This window comes from Arvicanthis niloticus, chromosome 20 (assembly GCF_011762505.2).
Source record: "Arvicanthis niloticus isolate mArvNil1 chromosome 20, mArvNil1.pat.X, whole genome shotgun sequence".
Taxonomy (NCBI): domain Eukaryota; kingdom Metazoa; phylum Chordata; class Mammalia; order Rodentia; family Muridae; genus Arvicanthis; species Arvicanthis niloticus.
This window is the reverse complement of record NC_047677.1, coordinates 51,891,423-51,911,433: the sequence shown is the minus strand read 5'-3', so window position 1 is coordinate 51,911,433 and position 20,011 is coordinate 51,891,423. Positions and strand designations below refer to the sequence as shown.

At 36.9% G+C, this 20,011-nt stretch overlaps 2 protein-coding genes across 2 annotated transcripts; both read left to right on the top strand.

Annotated features, from left to right (window-relative positions):
- The first annotated feature begins 5,729 nt into the window (after window positions 1-5,729).
- Window positions 5,730-10,397, top strand: LOC117724733 (olfactory receptor 14J1-like). Its single transcript, XM_034524636.2, has 2 exons — window positions 5,730-6,038; window positions 8,119-10,397. Exons 1-2 carry the CDS (start codon window positions 6,014-6,016, stop codon window positions 9,081-9,083), a joined length of 990 nt encoding a protein of 329 aa, XP_034380527.2. The 5' UTR covers window positions 5,730-6,013; the 3' UTR covers window positions 9,084-10,397.
- A 3,854-nt stretch (window positions 10,398-14,251) lies between these two features.
- On the top strand, window positions 14,252-19,207 carry LOC117724774 (olfactory receptor 14J1-like). The gene is made up of 3 exons (XM_076916915.1): window positions 14,252-15,554; window positions 15,654-15,937; window positions 16,676-19,207. The coding sequence occupies exon 3, from the start codon at window positions 16,702-16,704 to the stop codon at window positions 17,638-17,640; it is 939 nt and encodes a 312-aa protein (XP_076773030.1). The 5' UTR covers window positions 14,252-15,554; window positions 15,654-15,937; window positions 16,676-16,701; the 3' UTR covers window positions 17,641-19,207.
- The last annotated feature ends 804 nt before the right edge of the window (window positions 19,208-20,011 follow it).

Sequence of the window (20,011 nt, the reverse complement as noted above, 5' to 3'; positions counted from 1 at the left end):
GGACTTCCAATGGGCGAGAGATTTACCGCAACACCAGTGTCCTGAGTGTCATCAGTTAATTGCCCTTAGATAGTAACCGGACTTTCTCCTGCTCAGAGCACATTCCAATGAGGTCATAAAACAATTAACCAACAGTCACTAAAAGAGAACTCATGATTTATTATAGGTAATGGGACAAAAGAGAAAATATTGCCTGGGTCTATCTATACAAAACTTCACTAAATTGTTAGTTATAATTTTAAACCTTCAGTGAACCTGTGGAATTAGACAGGTGATGGTTGTTTAGCTTGATAATTGCTCCTAATGGATATGCAGGTAAGCATTCTGTGTTGTAAACTTCTATTTCGATTTATGATTTGATTTTTGGTGTGAACTTGTGATTAACTTTGTAGCATGTGACCATGTACTCTGAAAGATGCATAAGTACTGAAGACAAAGACAAAGAGAGAGTAGTCATAGAAGACTACTCATAGATGTAGTGGTTCATTAGGAGTCATTCTTCCTTTCCTTTCCCTTTCCCCTGCCTAAAATTTTTTCCCTTAGAATTTTTTCTTTGTTAGAAAATTTTCCTTTTCCCCTCTTAGGACCTTTCCACCTTTCCCCTCAGATAGCCTTCATAGGAAACTTTTTTACACTTAGTAATAAACTCTATTGTAACTTTTCTAAGTTTTTTTTTTTTTTTTCTTCCTGAGACCTCAGGCTAGCAAGCATAAGTCAGGGCCCAGCAGTTCCTGCTGAGAGAGTGAGTACAAAGGCTGTTTGCCTAATCCTCTGCTGTTAGGCTACAGGTGTTAATCACCTAAGCCTGAAGTTTTACCCTCAGAAGAAATTTTTAGGATAGTACAAGGCCATTTACTTAATCCTTTGCTGGTTTTGGGCTGGAGTGCTGGGTGCCAGAGACCGCAGTTTCTGGCCACAGGATGGCAGGCCAGCTACAGTAGCATAGTAAGTAAACTTTTCTAGTATAGATAAATAAACTTTTGTTACAGCAACCCTAAATATCTCTTGAGGCCCAAGGCTTTACCCTGAACCTCCTAAGACCAAGTCTTACCCCCCACCCCAACCTGGCCAATTGTCTTCCACTTCCATCCCCACCAGGCTGCCTCAAGAAAAACCAAGGAGGAGAAGAAAGATCTCTTCTTGTCCCCAGCAGTACTACTTACTTGATTCCATGTATTTTTGTTGTTCCATGATTAGTTGTAAATCTGTTGCTGTGACTAAACAGGATATACTGAAAGGCAAAATATGTACGAGCTCCACACCTGACAGCTTCTGTTGGCCAGGATTTACAGTAAGGGAACATCCATCTACTGTTTATAGGAGTACAAGTTTACAGCTACTATAAAAATCACTTTGGGGGTCCTTGAGAAGGTGAGACTAGATATATCTCAGGATCCAGGTATATATAGTTCCTGGGCATACACAAAAGACTTTAAATCCTACTACAGAGATTGTTGCTCACTTATGTTGGCTGAAGCTCTATTTATCATAGCCAGAAATTAGAACCTGCCTTGATAATTGTCAATGGATGAAGACAATGTGGCATATTTACACAATATAATATTTCTCATTCATTAAAAAATGAAATAATGGAATTCCCCAGGAAATAAGTGGAGTTAGGAAAAATTATCCTGAATAATGTAATCCAGACCCAAAAAGATTATATTTGGAATGGTACATATTCACTTGTATTTTGGATACTACCTGTTAAGCCATCGATAAACAAGCTACAATCTACATAGTCACAGAAGTTAGGTATAGAGTAAGGAACTAGGCTGTGTGTCTATCTAAGAATGGAAAATACAATAGATAATTATGGGTGTATATGGCAGGCACTGGGACAGGAGTATCAAACCCAGAAAGGAAGGGAAAAGGATAAGGGAAGAAATGCAAGAAGAAACAGATAAATGTCTGCATCATTTGAGGAGTGGGATGGAAACCTAATGTAGTGGAAGCTTCCTAAAATATATGCATACATGAAGGCAATCAATAAAATGGCGAAAAACAGAGGAGCCAGAAAATATCTCTCATCTCCAAATGGGCCTTCCAACCAGGAATGGGTTAATTTAATGGTTTTTCACCTCTGTAGACTGATGTTTGTAGTACTAAAAAGTACAACGGAGAGTTTCCAAAGAAGAAAGGCAAATGGTAACACAGACACAAACTTTTCTATCTACAATGGTGAAATATATGTAAGGTAAATTGATACAATTGTGGCACATAAATTGTGGGATTAACAACCATTTCACAAGAGGGAACCCATTTCTGACACTGTTGAATGGCCAAGAAACTGAGACTATATAGACTAGTGATATAGATTTAAAAAAAAAAAAAAAGTACTGCTAAGGAGATATAGCAATAAAATAACTCCTTGGATCATTTTGCAATATTTGTAGACTAGTGTCTTGCTCAGCATCTTCAGAGAAGCTTCCATATGTGTTATATGGAAACAAATACAGAGATTGACAACTGAACAGTGTACAGAGAATGAAAAATTTAGAAGCACTCACTCCTAAATGGGGTATCTCTATCAGTTCTCTCGGTCAGAGCTCATAGAATCCTGCAAAAGAGGATGCAAAAAGAATGTAAGAGTCAGAGGGGATGAAAGAATATAAGAGCCAGAGGGGATGAGGTCACTAAGGAAATGAGGTCTTCAAAACACAGGAGTACTCAAGCACATGTGAACTCCCAGACACTGTGATAGGATGCACAGGGCCTGCACAAGTACACCAGATGGGCTCCCTACACTGAGAAGAGAACTGGACACAGTTCCCATTCCTAACCCAATGTTGGGCCTAACACGAGGTCTAATCTCCATTCCACCTTCACCCTTCAGTCACATACACAGGTGGAGGGCGCAAACAGGCCCTAGAGAGATTTACATACTAATGAGGTACCTGAAGGCCAGAGGTGGAGCCATTAAACATTCCTCCCCAGCCCCTCCCCGCTTCTCCCCTCCCCTTTTAACTCAGGTCGATCCTGGGTTTATGGGGGTATGCATCCAGATCCATCCACCATCTGCCATGTGAATAAACCAGTTTTGGAAACCCAAGGGCTTCCTCCTGTATTGGGGCCGCACCTCTATGAAGAACCATGAGGAGCCAGGGAGAGGCTTTTAGTTAATGACCAGCCGGGCCCAACTTCCAGCTGGAGGAACCCAGAGCGTTCCCAGCCGAGGACCCACAGCATGGCGGGAAGAACCCTGGGATCCCCAGCCTTATATCTTTTTTCCCAACAACCCCAAAATAAAAATGCAAATGTAAAGTTAGTTTTACACAGCGGACTCTCACTCTAAAAACAAACAACAAAAGAAAAAGAAAAAATATCAAACAAACCCACTGACACTATTAATGATACTCAGCTATGCTTGCTGGTAGGAGCCCAGCATAACTGTCATCTGAGACTCTTCATCCAACAGCTGATAGAAACAGATGTAGAACCCACTGCACAACATTTGGCCGGGTTCAGGGAGTCTTGTGGTAGATTCAGGAGAAGGACTGAGGGAACCAGAGGAGTCAAGGACACCACAAGAAGACCTCAAAAGCCGGGGACTATGGAGGCTCAAAGATTCTGTACTACCAACCAAAGAGCATCCATGGACTGGACTTAAGCCCTCTACACATATATAGCTTGGTCTTCATAGTGGTCCTATAACAACTGGAGCAGGGGCTGTCCATGACTCAGACTCTGTTGGCTGTCTTTGGAGCCCGTTCCCCCAGCTGGGCTGCCTTGTCTGGCCTCAGTGGGAAAGAATGCACTTAGTCCTGAGGCAACCTGGTATGTAAAAGTGGGTAGCATGGGGGGCTTCCAATTTTCTGAAGAGAAAGGGAGGACAAATAGGGAAAGGGGAGTTGGAGTTGGAGGATGGGACTGGAAAGAGAGGAGGAAAGGGGACTGCAATCAGGATGTAAAGTGCATATATCAATGAATAAAGGAGAAAAAAACCACAAGGGTGCCTTTGATTGTTGAATGCCTCATGTTATCTTCAGGGCATTTACAACTATCACTACAACTATAGTTGTCTCCTATAGTTGTATTTCATGGTAAGACTGCCAATATTATATTGAGAAGGTCTTGAGAGAGTGTTTGACCTTTACTTTTTAGTGAAATCTACTTGAGTTTTTCTTCATTTAAGTTGATCTTGACTGTGGGTGTCCTGTAAATATCCTTTATTGTGCTTTAACTATATTCCACTTCTCAGGACTTATAGTAGTAGTTTCTGGATTCTGGCAAAAGCGTGTTGTGCTGGCTGTTTGATTACGTTTTCATTCTGCATTGGGGTGGTTGTGATTTTAGCTGTTTACATCTTGTCTTGTCTTTGTAGGGTGGGTTTTCCACTCCTTTGTTTCTGTTGTCTTCACTGGATTTTAGGAGCATGTGGTGTCTGTGGGTTGCCTGATACAGAGTGTTTCTGTGTCCCTGCCAGGTGGGGACACTGTGGATTCCCAGAGAGAATGTTTTTCTAGGTGTTGGAGCTGACAAAAATGAATGGAGATTGGATGGGAGAGTGGGAGTGAGAAAAATCTATAGGCGTGAGGAAAACTGGGTCTGCCCGGAGGGTCTGTGGAGTCCACAGGGGAAGAGCAGGTAGACAGGCCTCTAAAAGCTCTCTGCTGCAAAATGGGAATGAGATTGGAGAATTGGAAATGGAGGTCTGGAAAAACAGTGAAAATCACCTACCTTGTTCTCTTATCAGTGTAGAAATCTAATTATGAATAGCTGTAGAGATATGGCTTGGTAGCACAGCTGGGCTTATTCTCCAGCAATGGAAAAAATAGTAACAAAAAGGTCAATATCAAGATCCATTTCTCCCTCAATTCCATTGTTTTCAGGAAAGGATTTTGGTATCACCCATCTACAACTAACTGATGCTTTAATTTAGGCAAAGCCCTCCTACCCATCAAATATGCAGAAAGCTTTTGGCAAAATCCTGTAATTGCATTTCTGTTGGTGACATTCAAGAAGTCATGTGATTTTATTTGAAGCAAAACAAAGTAATGCTTTATTTTCTCCAGGAAGAAAATAATAATTTTTGAGGTGCAAACTGATTTTTGTACAGCACCATCTGTGACTTGGCCACACTCAACATCTATCCGTACTGATGATTTCTGAAGATGAACTCTAAACTTCACATAGAAGAAATATTTGCCATATTTAGATTTCTTCCATTAGTCTGACAAATTATGAATTCTTTGAAGATAAATGATAAAATAATCTATGCTTGACAAATATATAATTTCTTACATTATTTTCCTACTGTAACTTATATATTCTGGTTTTGTCCTAACAGAAATATTCAGTTTTGCTATACAGTAGCCTTCTACCTGTGGTATTTAGACCAGAAACTGCCCCTGTGAGCTATTGCCTACAATGGCTGAATCAGAGACACTCAGTGTGGTGCCCAGCATTCTGAGCTCTAATTAGCTCTCTGGAGATTTACAGGTCTACTAAGAACTGAAAACCACTGAGCCATGACAACTGAACTCCCAAGATCACAAAACCATTCAACAGCCGTGTGGAAATCTATGGACTCCATGTCCCAGGAGACATGGGGTCAGAGTAAATGAAGTAACTTTGTCTAAGTCCAAATTTCCATTTCAAAATAGAGTACGCCTCCAAGTCCAAAACCCCTCCTCAAGAAGACAGCTCACTACATTTGTCCTCCTGGGACATAATAAGATTAAAAGTCTGCAATCGTGGACAAGAAATATCAGCAATTACAGATCATCTTGGAGAACCACATACACAACAAGTCATGCTGGAGTAAGTTTCCTGAACTTGGATAAGGAAAGATATGTATTTTAGGGAAATTCTAACACAGTCATACACTGTAGCAGTGTGGAAAAGCAAGGCTACCATTATAACAAGGAAGCAAGGACACTTAGTGAAAATAAACATGTTTTAACAATTCATATAAATATGATAAAGGACCATGTGAGAAGACCTCTGAATTAAAGAAGTCAATATGTGACACTTCTGTAAACAATTAAAGCACTTCTTCAACAGTTCTCAGATGTCAACAAGAGAGACAGCCCAAGGTAGACAAGTTCAATGTGATTGTTACTCTGTCCTTGTGTCTTTTTTGTTATGTGTAAATTTTTATAACTTGATAGAAATATTATTACTTAAATAACTAACTCTCAAATTTTTCCTATTAAAATGTTTAACTCTAAGCTGATGAAACTATCTGTCTGAATCAAGGGATACCTGTTTTAGGAAGGACTCAAATGTGCATCCTGTCTCATTTACATGAATGGTCACTATTACTCAGCTTTTTCAACTCTCAATGTACTGGATTAATTTGTTAGATTAAAACATTAATATTAAATGAACTAGTTTGATTTATCAAATTAAAATATTAATTTAATGAACCAATATAAATTTATTATGAAAAATAATTATAAATATGTTTATCATTTAACCAACCTCGAGGAAAAACTCTATCAAAACCCAGAATTTGAAATGATGAAAAGTGTGAGAAACATAAGGGAGATCTTTGATTTGTTCTGATTTACTTTGTGCATGTGAAGTGTTGAAATCACCATTCAACCTCATTCAACAGTATGAGGATATTATGTAATGATTCAAGTTATAACTGAGGTACACAGAGCAGGAGACAAGAGACTTTGAAACACAAAAGATGTATCACATGAAGCAAAATTTATCTAGCTATTTAACAGTGATTTATTTTTCTGTAGACATAGGAACTTTCTGTTGAGCTCACACTGGTTTCAGTTCAGCATGCTGCTGCCACAGGTCGAGGGACTCATTTTCTCAAGTCATGGTTGGCTCTAAAACCACTTTAATTGCAGTCAAATTCCAACATCCTGTTGGTATTTGGATGTAGGTTCATTCTTTGAGAAAGAGGTTTGAGGGAGCTGGAGTGAGTTTTTCTTGTAGTAAGAGAGATGCCATTAAATGAAAAATATCTTAACATTGAAAATAGTGACCTCAAATTTTGCTCTACAGTTACGTTTGTAAGCATACAAATTTTAAGTAAACTTGAATATGTGTAATGATAGTTCATTTGCTTTTGTTAGCTAGAACTCACTAATAAAACAACAACAACAACAACAACAAAAACATGTAGGAAGCTGACACTCCATTTAATGCTCATCAGCCCCCAAAACACCAACATGCATTTTGCAATGGGAGAATGATGGGTTATTTTCAATCCTTCACATATCAAAACGACCATGAACTAAAGCATGACTTCTACTGAAAACATAAATGACTTAAAATTTGCAGTTTCTCATTGGATATTGGCCATTTTCCTCTGCATCTTAAACCATCTCAAGAAATCATCTGTCTTTGCAATTGTTGTTGTTTTGGGTAAGAGCTAATAATTTTTCTGTGGTTACAATTGAAGGCAAGTACTGTTGACAGCAGTTAAATATTAATAGAATTCAAACAGAAGCTGATGGTCCCCTAAAACACTCCTTAAAATTAAATAGGATATCTAAACTGAGTCATGTGAATAATCCCCTTACATGTATTTTTCTTACTGATTTTAGTAACTCCTACATTTTATTCAAAAGCATTTTTACACTTGATTCAACAATAACCAATATCCTCTTGTTATAATGACAGTATTGTTTTCTAAGAGAGAATAGCTGTGTCCAGTGGACAACCAGACCATATTGTAATTCCTTGTATATTTTCTCTAAATGACTATTTCATTTGACAACAGAGTACCCTGTCTGTTGTATGAATAACCAACCTATGTTCAAAAACTCATCCCACAGTCCATCACTGACTGAATATTCATGACTTAAAAAAAGCAATGGGTTTCAATTGTGAGAGTGAAACAGTGCTTTTACATGGGACAAACAAAACCACATCCCTTGAGAAGGACCAATGATGAAACATGTGTACACCTGTAGCTATTGCTTTATGAGTGGATAGTATGAGATCTAACAAGATGAGAAAAGTGTGCTCTCAAATATATCAACAAGTAGAATATAGATAGATGATAGAGATAGATAAATAGATAGATGATAGATAGATAGATAGATGATAGAGTATATAAAGAGAATAATTATTGAAATAAATATAGATGAACAGATAAATATTTTAAATGTTTTTCTAATACATTTATTGTACTGTTTTATTTCCCAGCTGCAACCACAATTTCTGTTTTCAAAATGATTGTGAAAAATGTAACCAAAATGAGTGGATTTCTCCTCATGGGGTTCTCTGACAACCATGAGCTGCAGATCTTGCAGGCTTTGCTCTTCTTGGTGACATACCTATTGGGCTCAGCAGGGAACTTCATCATTATCACCATCACAACACTGGACCCACAGCTCCAGTCTCCAATGTATTACTTTCTGAAGCACCTTTCCATTCTGGACTTCTCATCCCTCTCTGTCACAGTTCCCCAGTATATTGAGAGTTCCCTGGCAGGAAGTGGATACATTTCATATGGCCAGTGTATGCTGCAGATTTTTTTCTTTTCAGCTTTTACCTGGGGTGAGCTGGCCATTCTCACAGTGATGTCATATGATCGTTATGTAGCTGTCTGCCTTCCACTCCACTATGAGGTCATCATGTGTTCTAGAATGTGTAGGTGGGCTGTGACAGTTGTCTGGCTAAGCAGTGGCATTCCAGGAACTCTGTATATAGCAACCATATTCTCTATCAGATTCTGTGGGGCCAAAATAATTCACCAATTCTTCTGTGATGTTCCCCAGTTGCTCAAGCTCACCTGCTCTAATGATTACCTTGTAACAATGGGAGTGGCTGATTTTCTGGCTGCAATGGGCTTTGCCTGCTTTATTGGGATTGTCATCTCCTATGTCCACATATTCTCCACAGTTCTCAGGATGCCCTCTGCTGAAAGCAGGTCTAAGGTCTTCTCTACTTGCCTGCCCCACCTTTTTGTTGTCTCATTGTTTCTTTCTACAGGCACCTTTGCATATCTAAACACAACCTCAGACTCTCCAACTGCTTTAGAGTTCTTATTTTCTGTCTTTTACACAGTACTACCTCCAACTCTCAACCCTGTTATTTACAGTTTGAGAAATGAGACCATAAAGAGTGTTGTAATGAAGTTACTGTTGAGTACAAAATTCACTGGTTAGAATCATTTTCCCTGTTGTTACTGACTGTTCAATTAAACACAAGAATAGGATTCTACAAACTCTAATGTTAATGAAAGGTAATATTTTGGAAATATTATTCTCCTCTTATTTTTTTTTGATATTTAAAGACGCTTTATTGAGGAATGTGAATTTTTCTGCAGAAAACATGCACAAACACTGACTGGGCAAACACTTGAATATGACACTTTCACAATTTGAGTTTATTGGAATTAGCATAAATAGTATTTTTTCTGAAACATTGAGTACTGATTTGGTCCTCATTTTTGTATGATTACATAAAAGTTACAAGTCCTAGGCTGTACAGTTTTATAGGAGATGAAATCTTACACAATACCACTATATCCAGACCAAAATGTTAATCATTAAACTGAGTTTCAGTAATACGGAACTACTTTTACTTCAGTGTTCCGGAAATTTTATCATTATACCCACTGTAGCATTACCAATATGCTTGTTTCAAGCACACTAGTTTATCTAACTACATTCACAAATAACAGTAGTGTTGTACTGACAACTTAATTCAGTGTGTTGTGGTTGCTGTTTTATTATCTATTTATCTCTTGTTGTACTTAATTAGGATATATTGAACGGTATAATATGTATAGGGTCCAGACCTGACAGCTCACGCTGGCTACAAATTACATTAAAGAGAACATCCATCCACTGCTGATAGGAGTACAAGCTTGTATTGCTGCTATGAGAATCAGTATGTGGTTCCTCAGGAAGTTGAAACTAGATATCCATAAAGATTCATTTAATGAACTCTTGGGCATACCCATAGGAGTTTAATCCTACTACAGAGATGGTTGCTCACACATGTTCATTGCAACTCTATTCATAATAGTCAGATATTGGAAATTGTGTTGATGGTTGTCAATAGATGAAAAAAACACACAGTAAAATATTTCTCAGTCATTAAAATATGAAATCGTAAAATTCATTGGTTAATGGATGGAGCTAGAAAAATCATCCTGTGCAATGTAGTCCAGACCCCAAAACACAAATATAGCATGGTACATATCATTTTATATGTAGATGCTACCTGTTAAGTCATTAATAAGCAAGCTACAATCCATATAGCCACAGAAGTTGGATATAGAGTAAAGGACTAGTAGGTGGATCTCCCTAGGTTAGAAAAAATAAAATAGACAGTAGTTATAGGTGAATATGGAGGACACTGGCACAGGAGGGTCAAACAAGGAAAGGAAGAGGAAAGGAGGGTGAGTGAGAAAATGCAAGAAGGAACAGCTAAAACTACAGGTCATTTGAGGGGTGGCATGGAAACCTAATATAGTAGAGCTTCTTAAAATATGTATATAGATGAAGGCAATAAAATAAGCAACTAACAGGGGGACAGATGAGATGAGAGCCCATCTCTCATCCCCAGATAGAGCTTCTAGTACAAAGAATGCATTACAGTAATGGAGTTTCACCCCTATATACTAATGTTTGTGGTACTGGAGTGTACTCTAAAGTACATTTTTTTTCCCAGAGAAGAAAGACAAATACCAATCCAAATTCAAACCCTTATATATACAATGATGGCCTATATGTAAAATATATTGATACAATATTGGCATCTATGTCATGGGAGTAACCAATCAATATTCACTAGGAACCAAGGCCCATTCCATGAAACAGAATCCATCCCTGACACTGCTCAAATGGCCAAAACCTGAGACAAGATAGAGGAAGGTGATAGAAAAAAATCCAATACTACTAAATGAAGATAGCAATAAAATTACTCCTCAAAACATTTTGCAATATTTGTGTATTAGTGCCTTGCTCAGTCATCATCAGGGAAGCTTCTACCTGCAGTATATGTAAACAAACACAGAGGTTCACAATTGAACAGTGTGTAGAGAATGTAAGACCTAGAAACACCCAGTCCTAAATGGGATAGCTCTATCAAATCTCTTCCCTGAGATCTCAGAGAATTCTGGAAAAGAAGAGGCAAAGAACTTACGAGCCAGAAGGGATAAAAAAATGTGAGAGCTAGTGGGGATGGAGGCCTCTAAGACAATGAGGCCTTTAAAACACAGGCATATTAAAGCACATATGAACTCCCAGAGAGTGTGGTAACATGCCAAGGGCCTACACGGGTCTACCAGACAGGTTCCCAGCACTGAGAAGTGGACACAGTTCCCATCCATAACCCAGAAACAAAATGCAGATATAAAGTTAGTTTTGTTCAATGGAGTCTCACTCTTAAGAGCAGGTCCCACACTCAGCATTAAATGGCCAAAATTTAAAAAACAAAACCAAAATAATAATAATAACAACAAAAGCCACTGTCACTATTAATGATATTCTGCTATGCTTGCAGGCAGGAGCCTGGCATAATTGTCATCTGAGAATCTTCATGGAGCAACTGATGGAAACAGATGCACAGACCTACAGCCAAACATTAGACAGGGCTCAGGGAGTCTTGTGGAAGAGTCAGGAGGACTGAGGGAGACAGAGGGGTCAAGGACACCATAAGAAGATCTACAGAGCCGACTAACCTGGGCCCATGGGGGCTCACAGAGACTGAGCCACCAACCCAAGATCACGCATAGACTGCATGTAGGCCCCTTATACATGTGTAGCAGATGCTCTTGATGCCAGTCCCCAAACAACTGGAGCCTGTGCTATCTCTTACTCAGACTCTGCTGTTTTAGAGTTCCGTTATCTTAGCTGGGCTACCTCTGGCCTCAGTGGAAGAGAATGCACTTACTCTGGAGGCAATGTTGTTTCTTTTTGTTTTATATTAAATTTTATAAAATAATAATAATAATAATAATAATAATAATAATAATAATAATAACAGTAAATTGTTACTTAGGTGCCTGTTTTTTTCAGAGAAAGACAGGTTGTGGATCATTATTGAGGAGGTAAGAAAGAACTTGGAAGCATTGGGAAAGGGAAAGGTATAATCACAATATATTATATTCTATCTTAGTCAATCTTCTTTTGTATATAGGCTACTAATCTTTATGTGGTAGTTTTGTGCCCTGCTACTTTGCTGAAAATGTTTGTCAGCTGAAGAAATTTCCTGGTGAAACTTTTAGGGTCACTTGTATGTACAATTATATCATTTGAAAATAAAGAGACTTTGACTTCTTCCCTTTCTATTTTCTCCCCTGATCTAGAATAGTTTTATTGTTCTTGCTATGACTGCCAGTACTATATTGAAAAGATCTGAAGAGAGTTATCAACCTTGTCTTTTTAGTGAAATGTTTGAGTTTCTTTCCATTTAAGTTGATCTTGAGTGTAGGTGTCCTGTAAATATCCTTTATTATGCTTTAACTTATTCCACTTCTCAGGACTTACAGTAGTAGAGTTTCTGGATTCTGGCAAAAATATGTTGTGCTGGCTGTTTTATTATATTTTCATTCTTGTATCTAAGCAACTAGATTTGGGGTGATTGTGATTCTAGGTGTTTACAACTTGTCTTTGTAGGGTGGGTTTTTCACTCCTTTGTTTTTGTTGCCTTCTGTTGGGAGCTGACTTTTAGCAGAAAGTGGCTATCAGCTTTGCAGCCATCTTGAGCCATATACCCTGACATGAGACTTGTTTTTCAACAGCCTACAACAGCTGAAGCACACTCTGATATCCAACATATTTTGTTTTGCTGTTTACTGCCCCCAGCTGCAAGGCGCACGGTGCACATGCTATCCACCCTATACACGCCTGTAAGGCTTACGCAAGGCATGTGGCAAAAGCCTATAAATACCCCAGATTTCCCTTTAATAAATGAGACTTGATCAGAGACTTGATCAGAACCTCTGTCTTGTCTCCATTCTTTGTGTCTTTTCCCCTTTATCCCCACTCTCTCTCTTGCTAGACCCTGACCCGCAGACCGGAGCAGCAGCTTGGGCCGGGAAACAGTGGCCGCCAAGCATGGAGTGGAGAGGGCTACAACAGCCTTCACTGGCTTTTAGGGGCATGTGATGTCTGTGGGTTGCCTGATACAGAGTGTTCTGTGTCCCTGCCAGGTGGGGACACTGTGGATCCCCAGAGAGAATGTTGTTCTAGGTGTTGGAGCTGACAAAAATGAATGGGGATAGGCTGTTAGGGTACATGTGAGAAAATTTGTAGGAGGGAGAAAAACTGGGTCTGCCCAAAGGACCTCTAGAGTACACAGGGGAATTAGAGAAGGTAGTCAGGCCTCGGCAAGCTGTCTGCTGCACAGTGAGAATGAGATTAGAGCATTGGAAATGGAGGTCTAGAAGAAGAATGAAGACCATCTACCTGATTCTCTTATCAGTGTAGAAATCTAAATATGAATACCTGTAGAGATATACCTTAGTAGCACAGCTGAGTTCATTCTCCAGCAAGGGAAAAATAGTAATAGAAAAATCAACATCACAATCCATTTCTCCCTCAATTTCATTGTTTTAAGAAAATTTTTCATTAAAACAATGCTTCAGATTAGGCAAAGCACTGCACAATGCAAAAATTCAAACATGCAGAAAGGTTGTGGCAAAATCCTGTAATTGCATTTTTGTTTGTGACTTTCAAGAAGTCATGAGATTTTCTTTGAAGCAAAACAAAGTAATGCTTTATTTTCTGTAGAAAGTAATAAGTAATTTTAAAACAGCAAACCAATTTTTCTATGGCATCATCTGTGACTTGGCCACATGGAACATTCATCAGTACTGACAATTTCCTAACACAAACTCTAAACTTCACATTGAAGGAATTCTTGCTGTATTTAAATTTTCTCCATTAGTTTAATTGATAAATTATGAATTCTTTGAAAATAACAGATAGAGTAAAATGTGGTTGACAAATGTATAATTTCTTCCATTATTTTTCTACTTTAATTTATCTATTCTTTTGTCCTGTCAGAAATAATCAATTTTGCTACACAGTAGCCATCTACCTGAGGCATTTGCACTAGAAGCTACCCCTGTGAGATATTGCCTACAATGGTTGCTTCAGAGACACTCAGCGTGATGCCCAACAGCTCTCTGGAGATGCACAGGTTTACTAAGGACTGAAAACCACTGAGCTAGGACAACTAAACCCCTAGATCACAAAACCATTCAACAGATATGTGGAAAATTTTAGGGACTCCATGTCCCAGGTGACATGGGGTCAGAGTAAATGAAGTAACTTTGTCTAAGTCCATTTCAAAAGAGAGTACACCTTCAAGTCCATTCACTCTCCACAAGAGACAGCTCACCACAATTGTTCTCTAGGGACATAATAGGATTTATAAATCTGCAATCATGGACAAGAAATATCAGAAATTGTTGATCAGCTTGGAGAGCTACATACACAACAAGTCTTCTTGGAGTGAGTTTCCTAAACTTGCATGAGAAAAGATAAGTATTTTATGGAAATTTTAACACAACCTTACAACCTTAGTTTTAAAAAGTAAGGCTATCATTATAGCAAGGAAGCAAGGGCACCTTAGTGAAAATAAACCGATTTTAAAAATTCATATAAACATAATAAGAGACCATGTGAGAAGACTACTGAATGAGAAAAGTTATCAAGTTATACTTTTGCATATGTGACACGTCTCTAAACAGTTATAGCACTTCTTCAATAGCTCTCAGATATTAACATTAGATACAGCCCAAGTAGCCATGTTCAATGTGATTATTACCCCATCCCTGTGTGGTTTTTATATGTATAAATTATTATAACTTGATGTTCATATTGTTACTTAAGCTACAAACACTTAAATTTTTTCTATTAAAATCCTTAACTGCAAGCTGATGAAACTATCTGTGTGGATTTTAGGAAGGACCCAAACATGTCTCCTGTCTCATTTCCATGAAAGATCAATATTACTCCGCTTTCTCAACTCTCACTGTACTGGTTTGATTTGACAGATTGACATCTTCATATTAAATGAACTAGTTTAATTTATCAGATTAAAATGTTAATTTAAATGAACCAATATAAATTTATTATGGAAAATAATTATAAATATGTTTATCATTTTACCAACCACAAAGAAAAAAATTGGAAACTGTGAAAGGCATAAGGGAGATCTTTGATTTGCTCTGATTTATGTTGTGTATATAAGGTATTGAAGAAATTAAACAGTGTGAGGATATTCTAGAAAGAGTCAAGTTATGACTGAGGTACACAAAACAGCAGACAATAGGCTTTCAAACACAAAAGTTGTATGAGATGAAACAAAAGTTATATACTTTATTTAACAGTCAGTTATTTTCCTATAGATGGAGGATCTTTCTGTAAAGCACGTACTGGATTGAATTCAGCATGCTGCTGCCACAGGTCCTGGGACTCATTTTCTCATATCATTGTCTCTAAGACCACTTTAACTACAATCAAATTCCAACACCCTGTCGGATATGTGGATGCATGTTCATTCTTTGAGGAAGAGGTGTGAGGGAGCTGGAGTGAGTTTTTTCTGTCATAAGAGAGATGCCATTAAATGAAAAATTTCATTTAAATTTAAAAAATTTAACTTCAACTTTAAAAAAGGTGACCTCAAATTTTATTCTGCAATTACATTTGTAAGCACACAAATTATAAGTAAACTTGAAAATATGTCATGATATTTCATTTGCTTTTGTTTCCTAGAACTCACTAATAGAACAACAAAAACAACAACAAGCATGCAGGAAGCTGACACCCTATTAAATTCTCATCGGCCTACAAACACCAACATGCATCTTAAAAGGGGAGAATGATAGGTTATTTTCAATCCCTCAAATATCAAAAAGACCATGAACTAAAGCATGACTCCTATTGGAAACATAAATGACTTTAAATTTGCCATCTCTTATTGGATATTGGCCATTTTCCTCTGCATCATAAACCATCTCAAGAAATCACCATTTGATTTTGTAATTGTCTCTGTTCTGGTAAGAGCTAATAACTTGGTGGCTATAGGTGAAGGCAAGTACTATGGACAGCAGTTAAATAGGAATAGAATTCAAATAGAAGCTGCCTGTCCCCTAAAACACTCCTTAAAGTGAAATAGGATATCTAAACTGAGAGTGTCTTGTGAGTATTCCCCTCACACAAGTATTTTTATTGATTTCAACAACTCCTACATAGTCCTTTAAAGCATTATTTACACTTGATTCTACAATAACCAATATCCTCTTGCTATTATGACAGTGTTGTTTTCTAAGAGAGAATAGCTGTGTCCAGTAGACAACCAAACCATATTGAAATTCTCGGTGTATTTCCTATAAATGTCTATTTCATTTGCTAACATGGTACCCTGTCCAAGTTATACATAACCAATCAAATCTACGTTCAAAATCTCATTCCACAGTCCATCATTGACTGACTATTGATGAGTTAGAGAAAAGCAATGTGTTTCAACTGTTATGGTGGAACAATGCTTTTCCACGGGGCAAACAAACCACATTCCTAGAGAGAACCCAGTGATGTTCATGCTCCTCTAACTACTGTTTTATGAGTGGATAGTGTGGGATCTATAGAGATAAGAAAAATGTGGTCTTACCTGAGTTTCTCATTAAGTATGGATAATAGACTATATAGAGTGTAATTATTGAAATAAATATTAATGAAAAAATAAATAATGCCTTGGGTTCTTTCTAATGCACTTAATATATTATTTTATTCTCCAGGTCCTACCACAAATTCTATTACCAAAATGCTTGTAAAAAATATAACCACAATGAGCGGATTTCTCCTCATGGGGTTCTCTGACAACCATGAGCTGCAGATCTTGCAGGCTTTGCTCTTCTTGGTGACATACCTATTGGGCTCAGCAGGGAACTTCATCATTATCACCATCACAACACTGGACCCACAGCTCCAGTCTCCAATGTATTACTTTCTGAAGCACCTTTCCATTCTGGACTTCTCATCCCTCTCTGTCACAATTCCCCAGTATATTGAGAGTTCCCTGGCAGGAAGTGGATACATTTCATATGGCCAGTGTATGCTGCAGATTTTTTTCTTCACAGGTTTTGCTTGGGGTGAGCTGGCCATTCTCACAGTGATGTCATATGATCGTTATGTAGCTGTCTGCCTTCCACTCCACTATGAGGTCATCATGAGTCCCAGAAAGTGCACTTGGGCTATGGCAGTTGTGTGGATAAGTGGAGGCATCTCAGGAACATTATACACAGCAAGTATTCTCTCTATCAGATTCTGTGGTGACAAAATAATTCACCAATTCTTCTGTGATGTCCCTCAGCTGCTCAAGCTCTCCTGCTCTAATGATTACCTTGTAACAATGGGAGTGGCTGATTTTCTGTCTGTAATGGGCTTTGTCTGCTTTATTGGGATTGTCATCTCCTATGTCCACATATTCTCCACAGTTCTCAGGATGCCCTCTGCTGAAAGCAGGTCTAAGGTCTTCTCTACTTGCCTGCCCCACCTTTTTGTTGTCTCATTGTTTCTTTCTACAGGCATCTTTGCATATCTGAACCCAATCTCAGACTCTCCAACTGCTTTGGGGTTCTTATTCTCTATCTTTTACACAGTCCTACCTCCAACTCTCAACCCTATTATTTATAGTCTGAAAAATGAGACCATAAAGAGTGTTGTAAGGAAGTTACTGTTTAGTACAAAATTCACTGGTTAGAATCATTTTTCCCTGTTGTTTCTTACTGTAAATTTCTACACAAGAATGCTTATATTCATTGGATTTCTTCAAACTGTCATATTATGAAGAGTGATATTTTGTTTTGTTTTCTTATAGATAAACTACATTTTATAACCATGTCCTTATGAAAGTACATTGTTTTATATCTTTGCATTTTTGTATTAAAAGTTTTGTTTCTTCAAAATACTAAAATATTTTAAAAAGTTGTAATATAGATTCACTACTTTTTACCTCCTAACACATCCACACGTAGACACACTGACAATCTCAGTATATTTCTTAACACTTTTGCAGAGACAAAAATCACAAAAATAAAACACAAAAGTAATACTATTAGCACAAGTTCCACCACCAAGTTATTATTTATATCAACAATTTATTTTTAAATTTTTATTTTAAAATTATTTTTGTCTATTAATATATATTTATACAAATTAATATGATATCACTACATAAATTCACATAATCTTACAGTTAAAGACTTCGTGAAGTACTGTTTTCAATTTATATTAAAATTTCTCTGTATATAATCACTCAATTTCCTATATAAAATATCTTCAATATTTAATTATTTTAAGTAATTTAATACATGCATTTGTAAGTTATTAAGCTTTCTCTTTATGATTCTAAACAATAGGCTTATTGAATCAACATGTACGAAATATTCAAGTGTCTTAAATTATGTGACCATATTGCTTTCTAAAAATGGGTAATTTATGTGTCAGTTATGAATGTAGGGCCAGGGTGCTTCTCTTCTAAAATTCCCATGATTTCACTAGTTCATGAAGAACTATGGATATAGACAGAAACTCAGAGCTGCATGAAATCCTGCCAGATGCATGGAACATAGTGACAAACAGTACTCAAATCTGTTGAGATTTGTATTTCTGTAATAATCTACCATTGCTATATTTCTTCAATTGTGTGATATCTCAACAGATCAAACATATTGATAATACTTGTTAGTTTTCATATTATTTTAATCTTATATATTTCCTTTTCTTTTTGTAAAAAGCTTCATAATAATGTTAATTCCTCATTTTATAGTGGGTAAAACAATTCTTCAATCATGATTTCTATTATTCAGGCCATTTTTCAATTCAAATTTTTATATAGTATATTGAGTCTTAGATTTTGAAACCTGTAATAAGAAAAGTTGGTCAGTCTAGATTTTCAAGATACTACCACAAGTGACTGATCACTAGACCTTTTACCTGCTCAGACATTGGACTGTTCAATCCATCTGCAGAAGCATATAAATTCCATTTGATTCTTTTTGAGTTGCATATTTTTTGAAAAACTTGTGCTAGCCTGTTAATTTTATTAGTTAATTGAATTACAACATAAAATCAATTCCATTTTAACCTTATGTTTTAAATTTATTTACATGACCATCCATTTATAAATTTTAGCTGTAAAAATACTGGCTTATCATTTCCAAATGACTTGGGTAAATAGCTAATGTTTGGTTTATAAGTATTTTGTTGTCTTCTCTACTAGATATGTTGAATGTCTTCATTGTACTTAATAAAATTATTTTCTTTGAGATTATTGATCTTTCAAATATATAAAATAATTTTGGGAATGTTGTGTTCTGTGACATTAAGTTGGTTTTTGTTGCAAGTACCAAAAGCTTTGTTCAAGACCTCCAAACAAAAAAAGAAATTTGCAATTCTTTTTAAAAATTATACATTTCTCAATGTGTAATATATAATTACATTTGTGTGATTCATTTACATACAACTTACTTTTATTAACAGTAACTCTATGATGAACAACCAATGACATATGAATTCCATAAACGTGAGACATTACTACCCTTTCCTTCCAAGTGAGAAAACACTTTCTCTTCATTTTTCAGGTATAAGAATGAGTCTGAGTAAGCTATAATATAACATGTGGAAGAAATAAATTTAAGACATACCATGAAACTCAAGTTTCTTACAGTTCTATTAACTCTGTCACCAAACCCTGAGATTATTAGGTTATAAATATTATACGCTAGACAACATTAGTCATCTCTGTTTTGTGGTTGTATAAAATTTGGAGATATCTCCTATTTTTCTTTTCTTTTTTTCAAGTTGTTCGGGGCATTTATTCATATTAATATAAAAGTTACAAATAAGGACAATCAAGGTTATATTTTGACCTGAGGCATCTTTGGAAAGCAAAAATGTTATGGGATTTTAAATGCTGAGGACCTGACTATGTAACTTCTAAACACCCTATTTTTCTTTTTTCATTTAATTAAACAGTATTTTTAAAGCATACTGGGTATGTCACAGGATCTCTTTGGAAGTCAGGTAACCAAACTTGGAGGAGATGAGCCCAGTGCCTCAAATGGCATAGC

What these genes read in the sequence shown, in the direction of transcription:
- LOC117724774 (XM_076916915.1), top strand. Translation starts at nt 16,702, where the DNA reads ATGCTTGTAAAAAATATAACCACAATGAGCGGATTTCTCCTCATGGGG.
- LOC117724733 (XM_034524636.2), top strand. Translation starts at nt 6,014, where the DNA reads ATGTCAACAAGAGAGACAGCCCAAG. An exon ending in AACAAGAGAGACAGCCCAAG is followed by an intron (nt 6,039 to 8,118) that starts GTAGACAAGTTC and finishes TTTATTTCCCAG; the next exon opens with CTGCAACCACAATTTCTGTT.